The sequence below is a fragment of the Salmo trutta genome, chromosome 15, assembly GCF_901001165.1.
Source record: "Salmo trutta chromosome 15, fSalTru1.1, whole genome shotgun sequence".
Taxonomy (NCBI): Eukaryota; Metazoa; Chordata; class Actinopteri; order Salmoniformes; family Salmonidae; genus Salmo; species Salmo trutta.
The window spans coordinates 41,384,305-41,406,111 of record NC_042971.1 but is presented as its reverse complement, the minus strand read 5'-3'; the positions used below and the strand labels follow the sequence as shown (position 1 = coordinate 41,406,111).

Sequence of the window (21,807 nt, the reverse complement as noted above, 5' to 3'; positions counted from 1 at the left end):
GGTAGGACAGAAGGTCGATTATGTTGGTGGTACCATGGCTGGGGCCAGCTCTAGTCTAAATGTAGTGGTGAAAAATGATGTCAGGGAACCAGTGTGTTTCAGGGGGGATGGTTCAGAGAAATGCACAGTGCATGAGTGGGAGGAGACCATGTTAGCGTACATGCAGAGGAAGGGCTATGATGGGCAGGAGAGGTCAGATGAAGTTTTGGGTAAACTGTCAGGGCGGGCACGTGACGTGGTAAGAGTAAGCCTACGCAGTAACCCAGTTGACTTAAGCCAGGGCCCTAGACCAGTTTTTGACATTCTGAAGCGTCACTTTAGCGACACAGTCAACTCCGACATGCCCCTAGCTGATGTTTATTCTACGTTGCCAATGGAGGGGGAGACTCCATTTGACTACTGGATCAGACTGAACAGGGCTATAGAGGTGGCAGAGGACTGTTTGAAGAGGCAGAACAAGGAGCTAGACAATCCATCACGTGTTCTGACTGTCATGTTCATCAAGCACTGTCCGAACCCAGAGCTGTCATTGATATTCATGTGCAAACCATTGCATGAGTGGACGGTTGCGGAAGTCCATGGCAGGCTGGAGGAGTACCAGAGGAAGTGCAAGGCTCCACGTCCCTTGCGGCTGGCCCCACTGGTCACCACACTGACGCAGGAAGTAAGTAGGCCAGTGTCAGCTGTTGCAAACTGTCCGGACCCCTTGCAGCAGCCCACAACTGGCTCATCCGAGGCATTGGATCGGGTGATTGGCATGCTTGAACGGGTCTTGGAGCAGAGGCCACAGCAACCTGTAGGCGGCTATGATAACCGTTTCCAGGGGAGGCCCAGGAGAAGGGAGAACCCGTCTTTGCGATGCAAATTGTGTGGTGATGCGAATCACAGCACAATGGATCATTGTTATTCTAACCACCTATGCTTCCTCTGTTATGCAGCTGGGCACAGACGTCAAGAATGCCCTCGCACTTCATCGGTAACTCCCGTCGCTCCATCAAACAACGACACAGCGGCAGGAAAACTAGCTGGCCCGCACGGGATGGGGGGAAGTGCTGGGCCTTGTGAGGTGCCCCAATCAGTTAGTGTTGTAGATCTAGAGTCAGTATATTCAAATGTTTGTGATGAAGTCAAGTCGAACGAAAAAGTCGTTATGCAAAATACACAGAGTGCTCCACAACGATGAACTCTTCTATACTAGTGTGTTACTGGGGGATGTTATAGAGGTGAGCGCTATGATTGACAGCGGTTCTATGGCATGCACATTGAGCTCAACAGTGGTGCCACGCCTTGAGAGAGCAGGTGTGCTCAAGAGTGGCTCCCTCAGTCCAACTGAAGTGGTGTTGGTTGGCTGCGGGGGGTTGAAGACCAAGCCTGTAGGTGTGTGTGAATTGAATCTGTCTGTGTATGGCAGCAGTGTCTCTGTCCCTGTTCTAGTAGTGGATGGCCAACGTGATGAGCTTATCCTAGGCAGTAACGTGATTAAACACCTCATCAGGGAGCTGAAGACGACTGGTGACTTCTGGGAGAAGATGTCATCATCTGAACACAATGGAGATGACAAACTGTTCCGTCTGCTGGCTAATGTAGAGAGATGGAAAGGGACTGAAGTGCCAGAAAGAGTGGGCACAGTAAGGCTGAAGCGGGCGGTCACATTGGAGCCTATGCAGGAACATTTAGTCTGGGGCCGGCTGTGTACGCCTCAAAATGTATCCGCAGGCAGTGCTGTCGTTATTGAGCCTACGAGGGCACGCTCAAGGCCAAAAAAACATTCTAGTGGGGAGAACAGTAGCGACATTGTGGAGCGATGGCTGGGTCCCTGTCAAAGTTATCAACCCCTCACCAAAGCCAGTAACGGTGAGACGGAATGCCAAGATAGTGGATGTTTTTCCTTGCATGGCATTAGAGGACTTTGACACTGACTATATAGATGGGCCCACTGTCAAACCGGTCCCCCTGGTGCAGCAGGTACACAAAATGGATGACAATCCAGACTTTGACAATGGTAGTGGAGATAGCTTGACCGTTGACAGTACCGTCAACCCGCACAGAGTGACAAGTGAGGTGTTGCACGAGTTAGGGTTAGGTGACATTGACATTGAGTCCACTCAGTTGTCGCAACAGTGTAAGGCCAGGCTAGTTCAGCTTATAGCCCGCTACGAGTCTATCTTCTCCCGGCACAAACTAGATTGCGGGAAGGCTACGGGATATGTCCATCGCATCAGACTCAGTGACACTAAGCCTTTTAGGCTACCTTACCGTAGGCTCTCCCCTAACCATTATGACAAGCTCAGGCAGGCCTTGGATGAGATGGAAGAGCGAGAGATAATCAGGAAATCCAGCAGTGAGTATGCCTCCCCACTCGTCCTGGTCTGGAAGAAGTCTGGTGATCTGAGACTGTGTACAGACTTCCGATGGCTCAATGCTCGCACCGTAAAGGATGCCCACCCTCTACCTCACCAAGCTGATGCTCTGGCGGCCCTGGGTGGCAATGCTTTCTTCTCTACAATGGATTTGACCTCCGGCTACTACAATGTGGAGGTGCATGAAGACGACAAGAAGTTTACAGCCTTCACTTCTCCTTTTGGGTTATATGAATATAACCGTCTTCCACAAGGACTATGCAACAGCCCAGCTACATTCATGAGGATGATGTTGAGCATTTTTGGGGATAAAATTTTTTCTAGCCTCCTATGCTACCTGGACGATGTGCTGGTTTTTGCCCCGACTGAAGAACTTGGATTGCAACGCTTGGAGTCAGTTTTTGAGCGTCTCAAAGCCCATAATCTGAAATTGTCTCCAAAGAAATGCCATTTCATGAAGAGGTCAGTGCGGTTCTTGGGGCATGTCATCAGTGAAGGAGGTGTGGCCACAGACCCAGAAAAAGTGACCGCTATTACAGGGATGACAGAGAAGGATCTCATGGAGGATAACACGGACGTGCCTTCCCAGGGGAAGATTCGGTCCTTTCTCGGAATGATAGTCTATTACCAGCAGTTCATTGAGGGGTGCTCCACCATCGCTAAGCCGCTGCATGGGCTGACAACGGGGACGAAGGCACCACGCCACGGGAAAGGCAAGAGGAAAAGAGGAATACATAGGAAACTCACAGCAGCAGACTGGACTGGTGAGTGCAAACAGGCCTTTAGTCAGTTGAAACAAGCTCTCCTCGATCAGGTCATGCTAGCCCACCCTGATTTTAGTAGACCTTTCTTGCTGTCTGTAGACGCATCTAGTAATGGATTAGGTGCTGTCCTTTCCCAGGTGCCAGAGGATGGGTCTGCAGCCAGACCGGTAGCTTTCGCTAGCAAATCACTTACTTATGCACAGTCAAAGTATCCTGCCCATAGGTTAGAGTTTTTTGCTTTACGGTGGGCTGTCTGTGAGAAATTTAGTCATTGGCTAAGGGGCAAGCCTTTTACTGTATGGACAGACAACAACCCATTAACGTACATCCTGTCCAAGCCCAAATTGGACGCCTGTGAACAGAGATGGGTTGCTAAACTTGCTCCATTCGAGTTTGACATCAAGTACATTCCCGGTCCCAAAAATGTCATTGCTGATGCACTCAGTAGACAGCCATTTGTGCAGCCGAGTGCTCTCCACCGCATCACAAGGGTTCCATACAAGGCCTTGCTGGAAGAAGCTGCGGGAGTACGTGCTGAGAAGGTGCAAGATGTGTTCCGCTGGTCGACCCACCCATTCGACCTCGAAAGCTGCTCACCGTCAATTGAGGCAGATGCCTGTGAAATTGTCATGGACTGCCAAACCTCCTCCTATCCTTCTCCTGGTTCTCTGTCAAAGGAAGCGGTGTCAGCAGTCCTGAGGTCGCAAGGGGAGGCTGGTCTACAGAACTGTGCGCTGCTACTGCCTCAGCTCACTCAGTCACTGGTGCCGTCTGAGATGTCAGATGTGAGAGTGCTATCCCGTGACGACCTGATATCAAAGCAGCGCCAGGATGACGCTCTCGCCAGAGTTGTCTTCTACGTGGACAGGGGCCGTAGACCTTCTAGGAGGGAACGTGGCCATGAACCACTCGAGGCTCTGCGGATTCTGAAGACCTGGGAGAAGCTCACTCTGAAAATGGGTGTACTGTATCGCGTTACCAAAAGTTTGCTGTCAAAGAAGAAGACATACCAGTATGTAGTACCCACCTCAATGAGGGCGACAGTTTTGAAGGGTGTCCACGATGAAGCCGGTCATCAGGGGCAACAGCGGACGTTGTACTTGACGAGACAGAGGTTCTTCTGGCATGGTCTGGAGTCGGATGTCAGAGAGTATGTCAAGACCTGCAAGAGGTGTGTGTTCAGTAAGGCCCCCGAGCCAGAGGCCAGAGCTCCACTGGAGAACATCATCACGACTGAGCCCCTCGAGTTGGTGTGCGTGGACTTCTGGTCTGCTGAAGACTCCAACAACAAGTCCTTGGATGTCCTGGTCGTCACTGATCATTTTACTAAGATGGCCCATGCCTTCTTGTGTCCGAACCAATCAGCTAAAGCAGTGGCCCTTCAGCTATGGAACAACATCTTCTGTGTGTATGGTTTTCCTCGTCGTATCCACTCTGACCAAGGGGCCAACTTTGAAAGTAAATTGATTGCTGAGTTGTTGAGTGCTGCAGGAGTCCAGAAGTCGCACACAACTCCCTACCATCCAATGGGGAACGGGGGAGTCGAAAGGTTCAATAGAACGCTGGGGAACATGATCAGGGCTTTACCTACAAGAGCAAAGCACAGGTGGCCCCAGAAGCTGAAGTCGTTGACCTTTTCCTACAACTGTACGGTCCATGAAACCACGGGCTACGCCCCTTTCCAGTTGATGTTGGGGAGAACCCCACGTCTGCCTGTCGACATGATGTTTGGTACGGTGCTGCAAGACTCAGAGGTTGTAGACTATGACGAGTACATAAAGTCCCTGACGAGAGACCTGAGGGAGGCCATGGAGACAGTACAGGTGTCGGCAACCAAACAGCTGAAGAGGCATGCGGGCCTCTACAACAGGAAGATCAGAGGGGCTCCAGTGGAGGTCGGTGATCGGGTGCTGCTGGCGAATAAGGGTGAACGTGGAAAGAGGAAGCTGGCGGATCGTTGGGAGAACAACCTCTATATTGTTACGGAGAAGAATAGCGACATCCACATCTTCAATATACAGAACATGTCGACTGGCCAGGAGAAAACGGTCCACCGTAATCTGATAATGCCTATAAACTTCTTGCCTCTACCTGACACTGCCTTGGAGACACCTAATATGGGAGACCGTGAGGATCCGAGTGAGGAGATGGAGGACTCATCCGTGAACGATATACCAGAAATGGACATTGGTGAGAGGACTGGTGTGTGGGTATCAGAACAGACCTCGGGGGAAGCACAGCCGGAGCACTCTGAAAAAGAAACCCCAGATGTGCTGGAAGATGGGCCACTGGCGAGGGACCCTCAGAACTCACCACATTCTGAGGGTGCCACTGGTGGCACAAGCGTGTCAGAGCTAACCTTTGGAGAAGAAATGTCAGAACCCTCTGAAGAAGAAAGGCATTCTGAAGATGCCGCTGGTAGCACAAGCTCCAGCAACAGTCACAGAACCCTTGACCTTGACTATCCACCGACTGTGAAAAGTGACCCACCAGTGGTGGTTGTAGGTGAACAGATTAAACGTAATAACTCTGTTAGGCCTGTCAGTTCAGGGGCTGGTCGGGTTAAGAAACGCCCAGTGAGACTCATAGAGACTATGCAGACACAGAGGGTTTTTCATACAGAATTCATTAGAATACCTGTGTGGGTGTAGGATTAGAATCCAAGTCTGTAGCCCATTTCTTTTCTATATATATATTTTTTTTCTCATTCAAGAGACCCCATGGGGGTCATGGGTCAGAGGTCAAGTAGACCAAGATTTTTCTGTGAGGTTCTTATTGTCACTGAGTGTACTGAACATGTAACAGGCATGTTTTCCTACGGGGTCTTTGAATTCCCCTAATTCTCTTGAGGGAATAGTCTTTGCACTGGAATATTTGGTGACATATGTATTGCAAGGTATTGCATACCTCATTTTGTTTCTTTATAGTGTGCAAGTGTAATTCAGCAGGGGAGAATGTAACAGGGTTGGTTATGTTTCCACTTGCCTCTAAAGCAATGTGTACTTAATGTTCAAGCATTCGTATTGGTTGGTTCAACTGATGACAATGAGGTGTGTTGTGATTGGCCCCGCTTGCAGATAGGGGGAGATCGCGAACGTCAGGTCTTCCCAGTATGAAAATGTGATGCAAGGGGTAAGTCACGTTCTGAATACTGTTTTATATTTTATATTTTACAATGTGTACAAGTTTGCTGTACGTTACTGATTTATACATGTGTGGGTATATGGTACCTGTTAGGGATTGAGGGGCTTTCTGTGATGTGCTTTGGCATATGATTGCTGTAGATAAGTGTTAGCTAGCATACACCGTTGTAATGGTCACATAAGCCCACTGCTAACACAGTTGTCTTCATGCTACAGCTTTTGCCATCGACAGCCATCAGTATCATTAAGCCCTGCACAACTACCGTGCTGTTTCTCATTTAACAACAGGTATTTACACATGTTATATTTTGTATTGTATTTTTGTATTTTGTGACCCCAGTATGAAAATGTGATGCAAGGGCTTTTGCCATCGACAGCCATCAGTATCATTAAGCCCTGCACAACTACCGTGCTGTTTCTCATTTAACAACAGGAATAAATGATGCTCAACTGGGACCACTGGCTGATGTGAGTTATTAGGAGAAAACACAACGCAAGGAGAGTACGATATACATCTGTTACAAAAGCAAAGGTTGTAAAAGTATACTAGACATTTTTAGAATAAATCATACATAGTTTAATGATTCTGTCATAATCAGTGAAAACGTTATTGATTTAGAGACAGTTGAAGTCGGAAGTTTACATACACCTTAGCAAAGTACATTTAAACTCAGTTTTTCACAATTCCTGACATTTAATCCTAGTAAAAATTCCCTGTTTTAGGTCAGTTAGGATCACCACTTTATTTTAAGAATGTGAAATGTCAGAATAATAGTAGAGAGAATTATTTCTTTCAGCTTTTATTTCTTTCATCACATTACCAGAGGGTCAGAAGGTAAAATACACTCAAATAGTATTTGGTAGCATTGCCTTTAAATTGTTTAACTTGGGTCAAACATTTTGGGTAGCCTTCCACAAGCTTCCCACAATAAGTTGGGTGAATTTTGGCCCATTCCTCCTGACAGAGCTGGTGTAAGTCAGGTTTGTACACCTCCTTGCTCGCACATGCTTTTTCAGTTCTGCCCACAAATTTTCTATAGGATTGAGGTCAGGGCTTTTTGATGGCCACTCCAATACCTTGACTTTGTTGTCCTGAAGCCATTTTGCCACAACTTTCGAAGTATGCTTGGGGTCATTGTCCATTTGGAAGACCCATTTGTGACCAGGCTTTAACTTCCTGACTGATGTCTTAAGATGTTGCTTCAATATACGACACCATTCTGTATACTTCTGGCCCTTCTTTGGACACTGTGTTAACAACCCTCCAGACGAGCTTCAATGCAATACAACTTTCCTTCTGTGGCCTCCAACTGCTCTTAAATACAAGTAAAACTAAATGCATGCTCTTCAACCGATCACTGCCCGCACCTGCCCGCCCGTCCAGCATCACTACTCTGGACGGTTCTGACTTAGAATATGTGGACAACTACAAATACCTAGGTGTCTAGTTAGACTGTAATCTCTCCTTCCAGACTCACATCAAACATCTCCAATCGAAAGTTAAATCTAGAATTGGCTTCCTATTTCGCAACAAAGCATCCTTCACTCATGCTGCCAAACATACCCTTGTAAAACTGACCATCCTACCGATCCTCGACTTCGGCGATGTCATTTACAAAATAACCTCCAATACCCTACTCAATAAACTGGATGCAGTCTATCACAGTGCCATCCGTTTTGTCACCAAAGCCCCATATACTACCCACCACTGCGACCTGTACACTCTCGTTGGCTGGCCCTCGCTTCATACTCGTCGCCAAACCCACTGGCTCCAGGTCATCTACAAGACCCTGCTAGGTAAAGTCCCCCCTTATCTCAGCTCACTGGTCACCATAACAGCACGCACCTGTAGCACGCGCTCCAGCAGATATATCTCTCTGGTCACCCCCAAAGCCAATTCCTCCTTTGGCCGTCTCTCCTTCCAGTTCTCTGCTGCCAATGACTGGAACGAACTACAAAAATCTCTGAAACTGGAAACACTTATCTCCCTCACTAGCTTTAAACACCAGCTGTCAGAGCAGCTCACAGATCACTGCACCTGTACATAGCCCATCTATAATTTAGCCCAAACAACTACCTCTTGCCCTACTGTATTTATTTATTTATTTATTTAGCTCCTTTGCACCCCATTATTTCTATTTCTACTTTGCACTTTCTTCCACTACAAATCTACCATTCCAGTGTTTTACTTGCTATATTGTATTTACTTTGCCACCATGCCCTTTTTTGCCTTTACCTCCCTTATCTCACCTCATTTGCTCACATTGTATATAGACTTATTTTCTACTGTATTATTGACTGTATGTTTGTTTTACTCCATGTGTAACTCTGTGTTGTTGTATGTGTCTGCTTTGCTTTATCTTGGCCAGGTCGCAATTGTAAATGAGAACTTGTTCTCAACTTGCCTACCTGGTTGCCTACCTGGTATGACGGCTGCGTGGTCCCATGGTGTTTATACTTGCATACTATTGTTTGTACAGATGAACATGGTACCTTCAGGCGTTTGGAAATTGCTCCCAAGGATGAACCAGACTGTTGGAGGTCTACAATTCTTTTCTGAGGTCTTGGCTGATTTCTTTTGATTTTCCCATGATGTCAAGCAAAGAGGCAGTGAGTTAGAAGGTAGGCCTTGAAATACATCCACAAGTACATCTCCAATTGACTCAAATTATGTCAATTAGTGTATCAGAAGCTTCTAAAGCCATGACATCATTTTCTGCAATTTTCCAAGCTGTTTTAAGGCAGAGTCAACTTAGTGTATGTAAACTTCTGACCCACTGGAATTGTGATACAGTGAATTATAAGTGAAATAATCTGTCTGTAAACAATTGTTGGAAAAATGACTTGTGTCATGCACAAAGTAGATGTCCTAACCGACTTGCCAAAACTATAGTTTGTTATCAAGAAATTTGTGGAGTGGTTAAAAACTAATTTTAATGACTCCAACCTAAGTGTATGTAAACTTCCGACTTCAACTGTAGCTTTAAATGGCATTTCATAGATGTTATGTATTTATATCAATTCAAAACTGGAATTTCTACTCAAAACAAAGGTTGTAAAAGTATGCTAGACATTTATTGAAGAAATCATATCTAGCTTGATGATTCTGTGACAAACAGTGAATTAGTTATTGATTTTTACATTTTTCAATGGCTTTTGGCAAATGTCTGTTGAATGTCTGATGAATGTTTGTTGAGTGTCTGTTGAATGTCCGGATGTGTGAATATAAAACCAACTTTACCTCGGTCTCTTTTTCATGGCACGTCGATACAAAGTGATTTTCATAGCAAATTAGGAGAGGATTTCTCGACTATTAGGTGAACGCGGCATTAAGTCGGAAATTTTGGAGTTCCCAGTTGTTTTGAATGCGGCGTATGCACACCGAAATAATCGAATATGGATTGTCATTCAGGAAGTCAACTACTAGCTAGCTATAAACATAACTAAAATTGCTAAAGAAGCCATTTGCGAGCAAACAGACTAATATTAAGTGATTATTAAAGATTCTTCCATTTATTGATGTGTGCATAGCATAACTAACTTTCAATTGGTGAAAATGTCCACCTTGTACTCCCTCATAAAAAAAATTGCTAGCTAACTTTAACTAGATAGCCATCAACAGCCTTTTAAAGGCCTTTAAATGCACATAATTTCATGAGCCTTATTTATTATGTTTTTCTTTCTTGCTTCGAACCAGATTTATATGATCCAGTTAAAAATTGTTGTAGAAGAAGAGGAGGACTACAGGGGTGAAAGTCAACTGCTCCATCATGTAGTGTCCAACAATGATGAAAGACTCCTTGATGAGCTGGTCTCTCAAGAAAAGTACAATAACTTTCTCAACTGTAGGAGCGGCTGGGGTATCCCAGGAACACCTTTACGAATGGCTGCATCTAAAGGTCATCTCGGGTGTCTGCAGGTTCTACTGCCCCACGGAGTGGAGGTGGACTTTCTAGACGTGAAGGCTCAGACACCAATCTTCACAGCTGTCTGTGGGAAATACTTGAACTGTGTTTTAGCCCTCCTCAGGGCAGGTGCTAACCCCAGTGGCAGCTTGTATAACAACTGCTCCCCTGTCTTGACTTCAGCTAGAGAAGGGGATGTTGAGATTCTGATGCAACTACTTAAACATGGTGCTGAGGTCATCTCCAGGTCCAAAGTCTTGCTGTTTACTTCAAGTGCCAGTGTTTCTAGTGGCCTCCTCTATCTGTCTGCTGTGTATGGACACTTTAACTAGACTGCTTTAAAGTATTGCTTCTCTTACGGGGCTGATCCAAATTACAACTGCACAGATGCACAGCTTCTTAGAAAAATCAAGCAGCCCAAGACTGTCCTTGAAATGTGCCTCAGACAGGGCTGTGGGGTGGAGTACATCCAACTCTTGATTGACTTTGGTGCAAATGTCTACTTCCCAACTCTCATCATAGAGAAATCCACAAAGCAGAATGAGGCTGTGGAGCTGCTGCTGCAAGAAAGAGGTGATGGAGTTATTCTGTTGATTAACCTTAGTATTCTCCAATTGATTTCTGTTAATGTTTTTATTGACATCTAGGGTTATTTTTATTTTTTTATTGAATTGCTACTTGACAATACAGTACTGTACTGCTTTACCAACAGTGCAGCATTTGGCTATTTGAATAAACTCTTGAATCTGTGAATTAAAAATACCTGATTATTACACATTAACTAACTCAAATTCAATTCTCTTTGCTAGGTTGTCCAAAGTCCCTCGTATCACAGTGCCGACTTGCCATCCGAGGATACCTCAGGAAGATCAACAAAATCCAGTCCATTGACCATTTGGAAATGCCATCAAGCATGATAAACTTCTTGCATTACAAATCAGTCCCCAAAACTGCTATATATCTCTGTTGAAAGCATATACTGTCACTATACTTTTGCTACATTAAATATAATGCTTACTTTTTGCAAAACATTTCATAGTGATGTTGCAAATTTTTGTCCTTTGTTTTAGAGAATATTTGTGTAATATACATCTGTTTGAATTTATGTGCATTTTGAAAGACTGCAATGTAAGTATAAAATATAAGGTGCTGTAAAAATTACAGCCATTAAAATGGCTTGAACAAATTTTGCAACAGAACATTTATTTTATTTTTACACTTTATGTGCATACACCCCTTTAATTTTCCCCCACATTTTGTTGTGTTGCAGCCTGAATTTAAAATGAATTAAATTTAGATTTTTTGGGGTCACTGGTCTACACACAAAAAATACCCCATAATGTCAAAGTGGAATTCTGTTTTTGAAATGTTTAAAATTAATAACCAATTAAACAACAATCAAAAGCTGAAATGTCTTGAGTCAAGTATTCAACCCTTTGTTACGGCAAGCATAAATACGTTCAGTAGTAGAAATGTGCTTAACAAGTTACATAATAAGTTGCATAGACTTACTCTGTGTGCAATAATAGTGTTTAACATGATTTTTGAATGACTCCCTCATCTTCGTAGCCCTCACACAATTATCTGTAAGATCCCTCAGTCGAGCATTGAATTTCAAACACAGATTCAACCACAAAGACCAGGGAGATTTACCACTGCCTTGCAAAGAAGGGCACCTATTGGTAGATCGGTAAAAAACATAAAACAGTCATTGAATATCCCTTTGAGCATGGTGAAGTTATTAATTACACTTTGGATGGTGTATCAATACACCCAGTCACTAAAAAGATGCAGGTGGTCCTTCCTAACTCAGTTGCTGGAGAGGAAGGAAACCTCTCAGGGATTTCACTATGAGGCCATTCACTATAAGAATGGATCAACAACATTGTAGTTCCTCCACAATACTAACCTAATTGACTGAATGTTCTGAATACAAAGTGTTATGTTTGGGCAAATCCAATTCAACACATTACCGAGTACCACTCTCCATACTTTCAAGCATAGTGATGGCTGCATCATGTTATGGGTATCCTTGTAATTGTTAAGGACTGGGGAGTTTTTCAGGATAAAACAAGAAATGGAATGGAACTATGCACAGGAAAAATCCTGGAGGAAAACCTGGTTCAGTCTGCTTTCCACCAGACACTGGGAGAATAATTCACCTTTCAGCAGGACAATAACCTAAAACACAGGGCCAAATATACAATGGAGTTGCTTACTAAGAAGACAGTGAATGTGACTGTGGCCAAGTTACAGTTTTGACTTAAATCTACTTGAAAATCTATGGCAAGACCTTAAAAAGGTTGTCTAGCAATGATCAACAACCCATTTGACAGAGCTTGAATAATTTTGAAAAGAATAATGGGCAAATGTCGCACAATCCAGGTGTGGAAAGCTCTTAGAGACACCCAGAAAGACTCACAGCTGTAATCGCTGCCAAAGATGCTTCTACAAAGTATTAACTCAGGGGAGTGAATACTTATGTAAATTATTTCATTTTCAATACATTTGCAAACATTTCTAAAAACATGTTTTTAGTTTGTTATTATGGGGTATTGTGTGTAGATGGGTGAGAAACAAATCTATTTGATTCATGTTTAATTCAGGCTGAATAAGTCAAGGGGTATGAATACTTCCTGAAGGCCCTGTATATTATTATGTCCATGGTGCATTCCACCATTGAGATATATATTTATAGATACATATCTCATTGGTGGAGTGCACCATGCAAGTAATAATATACATAATTGACATTACATTGATGGTGTAGCTGTCGTTCCAGTTGTCTACTAACAATACAATTTAAACTGAGCTATGATAATAGCCATGTAGACCTAACAACGTTTCAAGTATGTACAGTGAAACGCTTAACTTCCAAACCCTACTCAACAGTGCAGTATTCAATGTATAAAAAAACACGAGAAATAGGAAATAAGAGAGGAAGCTATATGCAGGGTCTGCCAGTAACAAATGTACAATGTGCAGGCATACTGGGGTATTTGAGGTAGATACTACGCAACTATAAAATGAAAGATAAATTGACCATCAAATTATGAAATTAATGTCTTGTTGGAGAAATTATCCTAGTTTGAGCATCCGGAGGCCAAGAAGAGTGCAAGGTCCCTACTTTTCTGTTTTGTGATTATTTTGTCGTTTATTTTTACTTTATTTTCACGAACTGTATCAGATATTATTTCTTACAACTGACAAGTTTCTCATTTCTCGTGTTTTTTTTCTTCTAGTATTTACAATGGACGATAACTAAAAAGAGAGACATACCCCGTCGTCACTACGACTACCAGAATTCAATGCGCATATGAACAAGAGGCTCCAGACTGTTAACGCGACTGAACAAAGTGAATCGGATTTATTGTGTATATTATCCTGGGGTGTAGCAGCCAAACAACAAGGTTGGTTAATTTATATTTTTCCCCGTCGCCTAAACACGATTTTTATTGGGACGGTGTTTTGAAAATTTGGCGAACGTTTCCCTCGTTGTAATGCTAGCCACCGTTTGACGCTTGCAGGGAATTATTGTATTTTAGGCTAGCTAACTAGTTAGCTAACGTAGCTTATCACCTCTGCTGCCAGTGTGTATATTACCCAACAATGGTAGTTACTGTAGCAAGAAAGTAAATGTTATTTCTTGGAAGTAGCTAGCTAGATTAATACAATCACCTCAATTTCGGAATATTAGCTAGGTAGATGATAATTTGCTGTTAACGTTAGTTTACGTCCTTCAGATTTACAGGCCACACACAAGCTAACGTTAGGCATTAGCTACACATAGCTAAGCTTTGTTGTCCTAACCCGACGACTGCTTGGGTAACAAACGTCATGCTTCTCTGTTTTCTCGCGTAGTGTGTAGCATAGCATAATAAACAATTAGGCCTACATAGCTAATGATTTTGTTTCCAAAACAGGTGGTGACTTGATAGCTATGCCAAGTTAAAACAGTTTTGGCACGTCCTATTGTTTATTTATCTGCGCATACTGTTGCACCTAGATAATGGACAACTTGCTTTATACTTTTTATGCAGATAGCATGACACTGCTGTTGCGAAAGGTTTGTCAGATCATTAACTACAAACGTGTTATTTCTTCTAATGTGAAGAAAACCATTCCAACGTGCTTGATGTAGGCCCACCAGTGTATAAAACATAATCTAATCATTATATGCCTAATCCTTCATTTGTCCTACATTTCAGAAAACATGGAAGCAAATGGTTTTGTAGGATGGCTTGGCAGCAGTCTTCTTTGCACCTGATGGTGATGACTGTCATGCACTCTGTTCATTTCATCTTCCTGTAGATTGTGTTGCCATGGAGCCCTGCGGAGGAAATGAGCCAGCAAGTTATACAAAGCATTTGTCTGCTGGCTGTGAGCAGACAGTCATGGGTGGCCAGGATTCACAGACTGAGGTAAAGCCTCCATCTGACACATTTGATGCTGTGCCCCCAGAGCCTCAGCCATCAGGGAAACTGAAGAGGACTGCCTTAAGATTCTTTGGAGGACGTAAAAGCATTTGTGTTTTGCCCAACTTCTTTGGAGGGAGGAACAAAAATCAGAACAAGTGTGCCTCTAAAAAGGGAGTAAGCAAGAGTAAAACGCATGATGGACTTAGCAAGGCAGGTTGGGAGGACAGTCTGGGAAGTGGATATGTTCCAGCAGGAGATTTTGAGTACCACAGCCAGACTCCTAGCACTTGTTGTAGTGAATTTGGTCACTCTACTGGTGATCAGAAGTCCTTCTCCCTCCCCCGGCAGAAAAAGGGTTTGAGGGGACTTTTTAACAGCATCAGGCGTCATAGAAAGAATAGAAATTATGATATAGAAAAAAATGAAATGGTTGCAATGTCTCATGTCTGCAACAAAGAGGTGCCTATTGCCCAGACTAAGATTGACCAAAATGACACTGAGTGCCTGAACAGTTTGTCTGAATCCAATGTGCCTGTTTCGGCAAATGTCGAAGATTGTTTGACTATTGCACCTGAATGTATTAATGTTGATGTCATAGTGTCTGAGAACAACATGGTGAAACAAAGGAGTGTGGATTCTCTTGTAGGGGAACTGATGAAAGGCAAGGACATTGTAGCAAAGAATGTTATCCCAAATAAACATGAAGAGACACTCCATGAAACCACTGAACCTGGTTCTCTCCCGAACACCAACCTAGAGTCTACAGTGAACGCCCAGCTGCCTACTGGCTCATCTCAAATAAGCTTGCTTTATGGTGATGTGGCATCACTGAAGAGTTTTGACTCACTCACTGGCTGTGGTGACATAATAGCTGATCAAGATGATGACAGTATTGCAGAGAGCACAGTCTCGGGGGAAAGGAGTCGAAATGCAGGCAAAAGGAGTTCCTGTTATGTTACCTACCAGGGTGGAGGAGAAGAAATGGCCACCCCTGATGAGGTGGCTGGAGATTATCTCCACGACCTCTGGGAAAATGATGCTGCAGAGAACATGTGCTATACAGACAGCCAGGAACCAGACTTTCTAGAACACAGTGAAAGTCCTAGAATGACACCTGAAGAGCCATCTAGCTCCTATAACATGGACATCAGCAACAACAGCAATGGTGATCTTGAAGTTACAGAGACCACCCTTACATCTGCGGATGTCATGACCCCTCAGAGCGACCATCAAGAGTCAGTTCCTAACAGCGATGAGGGTTACTATGACTCTACCACCCCAGGACAAGATGAAGACGGACGTGACAAAGTTGACAAGATCAGGACGGATAGACTACCAAGGGACAGTTACAGTGGCGACGCTCTGTATGAGCTTTTTGAGCCTGATGACAGTCTTATCAGTCCACCTCTTGAAAAATCTAAGCTGCCTGATCCACTTGAGTTTTTAGAAATACCAGCTCAGTGTAGTGATGTAAATGCTATGTTCACTCCTGAAACAGATCTAATGGAAGAGGACAGGCTGACTTTGATCCAGCAGGACCTTCTCTGTGCGGAGTTGAAAAGCATGTGTAAACTTTCCAAAGAGCAGGCTCTGTTCACCAAAGGGAGGATCCACCAAGATAATAGCTTCCAGGAAAGCATTTCTAAGGTCAACACAAAAACACAAGCCTCCATGAAAGAGGACCAGGTCAACCCAGAGGCTTTGAATAAAAAAGAAAACCGATCGCATGCCATAGAGCAGAGATATTTCAAAGCCTGTAATGGTGGGAATAGTGAGAGAATGTCAGATGCAGCTTTTAGCTCCCTTGCCTCAAAAACATGTCAATCACAAGGAATGTGCCCTGAGCAAAACAAGCCACAGTCCCCCCACTTAAGAGGAAATCATGATATTTCTAAAGAAACAAATAATGACTTGAAGGATGACCAGGCAATTTGCTTCTCCCAAGCCCTAGTGGACTTTACGAAACAGTCACAGTTTTATAGTAATTCAACTGAAAGCATGGAAGGCTCTGAGTCAGGCTCTCCCTTTTCCCAAAACATGCAATCCCTCCCTGCCATTGTCACATTTGATGTCGTGGACATGGATAATGAGGGGGAATATGACCAGCAGATGGATATGGTAATGGAGGAGGAAGACATCACGTCGCCTTATGAAGTGTTTGAAGAAAGCTACCTGCAAAAGGATGCGTTTGCTGAATGTGACTTACAAATGTTTGACCTCTATGAACGGAGTCTCCTCAGTAATACTTGGGGAATCGCCAGCCTGCCACGTCACCTTAGCCTTACACGAGTCCATCAGTCGAGTCTACTGGCTCCTCTGCCGAGTCCTCTGGCCTTAAATAGGAGGAGTAGATCCCTGGACACAGAGAGCTTGGAGTTAGAGATGACTGACATGTATTTAGGGAGTGGGGCAGCGCTAGCGTCATGCCCTAGAACTGAAAGAGTCTCAAAGATGGTGTCCTCACTTCACCGCAAAAATAATGGTCACATTTCCACTTCAGAAAACGGGGACAATAGAAACATGTTGCAGTCATGGCAACCAGAGACTGAGGGGACTGTAACCCACCCAGGAGCAGATGGGAAAAGAAAAGAGCAGACGCACAGTCTCTATCAAACCCAAGACGGACGCATGGTATCATTCAGTCAGCCTGTTAGTCGAGTCCCAAACTGTAAACCTCATCCGATCTCAGCTAGCAAACTGGCTGACAGAGCATCCTGTAATTCTATCCCTCAGAATACAGGACCATTGCATAGGCCATCTCATCTTCCTTTGCAATCAGAATCCTGTCGGCCTCAGGCCCCTGGTCGACCTCATGCCCACTATGGGAGATCAGATAAGGCATCAGGTGGTGGGGGTGAGGCCCTTTTTTACACATCGACTGTTGACTCTCATCCTTATAATCAACACAGTAAGATTAGGCCAGTGGGGATCACCCATGGAATGCCTCATCTTTGCTCTGAGTCTGGGAGTCCTGTAAGCCCAGTGGACTATGAGCAGCTGCCAGACTTCACCAGTAAAGGAAGAAAAGCAGTGGAAATGGTGCGCCCTGTTGAATGTAACAAACACATGTCTGGAGCAAATCCCTAAAAATGGGAGGAATCCTCTACAGTTAGCATATAGGCCTGTATCCCACGTTTTCATACTATGTGCCACCAAAAAGACACCATCTAGTACGTTTACATCACCGAAAATAGAATGATTGTCTGTTACCGTTATTACACATTGCAAATACGCTGTTTTGATTAATAAGCTATTGTATTTCAATGTGATGTACAAGCCTTAGAATTTGTGTTGCAATGGATAAGGAAGCCTGTGCTGTTCTATCATGCTGCGTTATCTTGTGAACAGTCATCAAAATACAGACTCTCCCATGCAATCTTTCATTAAAATGTTCAGGCAGGAGTATACCTTGCATTTGCTCAGCCCAGCGTTAGGCTGCACATCACATTTTATTACACATATTGGTAGTTAAACTACATGGTATTTTCACCCTGTCAAGTTGTAGGTAGCCTTTAGTCTTTTTTTAATGACTTTCTTTACAGAAAGCTGTTTACTGCAGTCTTTGTGCTAGTACACTATTATGATGGTATTAGATTGTGATGCATTTATAAGATTCAGCTTCAACATGCAGATTTGGATAGCAGGTCAGTTAACCTTTTTTAGATATCAAATGTAGGGGGAAATGCATCGATAATGTCTTACATTTTCGTGAAACTGATTTTGTTGGTAGGCTGTAAACTGTATGTTACAATGTGTTTTACATTTTGAATTGATTTAATCTTACATCAGTTAACAGTTGTACCTTTAAAAAAAATAATGGTTACGCTGTATGTTTTATTTTTGGTTGACAGAATCTGATATCTGAAAGTAATGCTTTGTTCTTTAGATTTGTATTCTGTAGTACCTCTGCAAGAATTCTAAAAAGTGATGTTAAATTTGTATTCACAACCAATCCATCTGCTGAAAACTGATATAGATTGATTTTACCCAGGTAATCGTAGCTCAACTGTCTGCTGGCAAAGTCTGTGAAATTGTATCATGCTGGTTGGCATTTTGGGATATTGCCCCAGTTACCATTTTTTTTGTCTAGCACTATGAAGAATAGAATGCTGCCTTGCACTTAAATCCTTGATACATTTGTTTTGTTTGTAGATAAAAAGACAAAAAACAAGGGGATGGTTGGGATATTTTTTTTTATTGCCGATTTTAGTAGATTCATCATAAATGTTCCTTATTTCTCTGATTATCATACTATTGTAAGACCTTTTCGATATATTATACTCATTGACCAACTCTGCATTTGTTTCTACATCTCAGCACTTTCTTTTCTACACTACATTGTCTGTTTCATCTGTAAGACCTGTCCTAACTACAGTTAGTTTTATGTATTTACTGAGCACATGGCTACATGTTTAACTTTTGTATTTTGAGCATTAATACATCTTATCATGATTCTTGTCTTTAAAGTGGCAATCTGCAGTTCCAACAATAACAAAGCGGACACCCCCCACTGATCTGGTAAACAGCTGAGGGATAGGGCAGAAGAAATTTAACCACTTTCAAACTCATGAACAGACCTAATATGTATCAATGATGATATCAAAATTATAGTTTTAATCATGATTTTAGGCTATACAGTGTTTGTTTACTTATAGCAACAAACAAAGGAGTAAGACATTTTGTGTTCTGATTGGGTATGGCAGTTGCAGTAATCTCATGAGGCATCTTGATGTTTTATTCTTCAAGAACATTAAGTCTACAAATGTATGTAACTGCTGCAGATTGCCCCTTTTTAAGTTAGATTTTCCCTATGTTATTGTTTTCTGTCAGCTGTTACAACTGAATTTGTTGTGGTAAGCTATCTGACAATTTCATGCCCAAAGATGAGTTTTCCCATGTTGACAAAACCAATTATGGGAGCTTTAGTATGTTTTTGCTCTCACTGGCATTGACAAAGGGCACATCTGTAATTGTATATTTTTCAACAATAAGGAATAGACTGTATATGTATATCAATTTCTTGATTTGTCACGTACACGCCGAAGCAGCTGGTATGAATGAAAGCAAATGTTCAAATTTCTATGCCTACATGTAGCATATACAGTGGGGTCTGAAATTATTGACGCCCTTGATAAAGTTGAGAAAAAATTACTATAAAATAATTAAAATACTATGTTATATTGTATGCTAAAAAAAATGACTAATGCAATCGCTCAGAGAAAGCGATTTTGTTTAACAAGGTGGGCCAAATTTTTGATACCCCTGTTTTCAATACCTCACCTTGTGAGGTTAACGTCACTGAGCGTTTTTTGTAAAATGTTTTATGAGTTAGAGAACACATTAGGAGGTATCTTAGACCATTCCACCATACAGAATACTTCCAGATCCTTGATATACATTGCTCTTATGGACTGCCCTTTTCAAACCACAGGTTTTCAATCACTTTCAAGTCCGGAGACTGAAATGGCCATTGCAAAATGTTGATTTTTGTGGCCAATTAAAATTTCTTTGTGATTAAAAAAATAAATACAATTTATTGGGGTTATTGTCTTGCTGGAGGATCCACGTGTTGCCAAGTTTTAGCCTTTTGGCTAAAATATCCAGGTACTGGGTAAAGTTATTGATGCTGTTGACCTTAACAAGTGCCCCAGGACCAGTGGAGGAAAAATAGCCCCATAACATCAAAGATCCACCACCATATTTTACAGTAGGCATGTTTTTTTTGTTGTTTTTTTTGCTCATGCATTCTCATTTCGATGCCAAACCCACCACTGGTGTGCATGGCCAAGGAGCTCTATTTTCATATCATCCAACAAATGTAAATGCCTGGAGTTTGCTAAACGGCTTTGGCACTTGGATTGGAACTGACGCTTTCGTCACATTACATGATAATAGAGCTCTTTGGCCACACACACACCAGTGATGGGTTTGGCGTCAACGAGAAGTAAGGCTGATATATCTGTAGATCTAGAGACGCTACCCTCTGCTGGACAAATAACTTTACAACAGCAAATGAGACCTCAACAATCCAGGAGCATACAATCCTGGACCTTTTGATGGCGCTAGCAGCCAATAATAGTTGATGTTTCGGTTGGAGCTTGCTAATGCTGAAATAGTTTGCTAAATGAAATGACATCAAGGTCAGTTTGCAGTCTCATCTGTTGTGAGCAAGCCTCCAAATTCCTCCCTATTTGCTGTACAACCATTGACTCTCGGCTACCCACTGGGAAACACCACGTCATTTCTACATGGACATTTTTTTCATTGGTTGAGATGTTGATCAGTGAGATTTCAACCTTTATTCACCCACTCAAGACAGCCAGAAGTTTTTTGAATTCTCAATGTTATCACTGCTTTCAACCAGATTTGGGTTTTTTATCTAAATGTGTTATCACTGCACATTCAACCATTTAAAAGCACAACAAAGTTGAAATGGGAATTCAATGTCAGATATTTTGTATTTATTATACAACTTAATGTGTTATCACTGTGCTTTATCTAATAGCACAACCCAATGACCTGGATTGCAGTTGAGATTACATTAAAGTACATAGTGCAAGTGATCAATGCTGTTTGAGATTCTGTGCAGATTATTATAGCAATTGATCTGTGGTTGAGATGGAGACGTGAATCCAACATATTAATTATTAACTTGGAAGATGAAATGTGAAATCAACCGAAACCCTAGGCCTATATGTATTGTCTATTTTTAGTTGAACCCAGGGTTGAATTGAAACAATACCATAGCTGTGGATGACTTTGCAAATGCTATATATGGGCCTAAATAGTATCATTGATGATATGACATAAGGTATGGTTACATTTTATTTGTACTCTTAAACCTAGTTAACCTACCCTTTGGAATTACTTCAGTAGCAACAGTGAATCTATTTACCTATTAAGAGATCTCTCAATGACCATTCTGAAGATAGCCCATTGGTAGTAGTCAGTGATAAATACCTACGTTTAGCAGGGTTGGGCATGTTTAGAACCCTGGATGGGACGCTGAATGGATAGCTGTAGATGGAAATACTCTCCAGTAGGTGGTGCTGCACAGATTTCTTTCTTTCTGATGGTGGCTATACTGTTGAAGATCTGACATTGTCTTGAAGGTACAAATTCAACAAGGTTTGTCTGTTGAAAATTGATTACCATGATGAGATAATCCTGTGGTTGAAATTTCACCCTTAAAACAAAAGTTGACGTTAATGAATTTT

At 42.6% G+C, this 21,807-nt stretch overlaps 1 protein-coding gene and 1 pseudogene across 2 annotated transcripts; both read left to right on the top strand.

Moving 5' to 3' along the window:
• Window positions 1-9,878: 9,878 nt before the first annotated feature.
• On the top strand, window positions 9,879-11,436 carry LOC115148244 (ankyrin repeat and SOCS box protein 12-like; annotated as a pseudogene).
• A 2,020-nt stretch (window positions 11,437-13,456) lies between these two features.
• LOC115149070 (APC membrane recruitment protein 1) lies at window positions 13,457-20,124 on the top strand. Of its 2 annotated transcripts, none has more exons than XM_029691570.1 (2): window positions 13,457-13,582; window positions 14,484-20,124. In XM_029691570.1, exons 1-2 carry the CDS (start codon window positions 13,489-13,491, stop codon window positions 17,675-17,677), a joined length of 3,288 nt encoding a protein of 1,095 aa, XP_029547430.1. In that variant the 5' UTR covers window positions 13,457-13,488; the 3' UTR covers window positions 17,678-20,124. The 2 variants fall into 2 exon arrangements, with proteins under 2 accessions (XP_029547430.1, XP_029547431.1); XM_029691571.1 differs by having other exon boundaries at window positions 13,494-13,582; window positions 14,381-20,124.
• The last annotated feature ends 1,683 nt before the right edge of the window (window positions 20,125-21,807 follow it).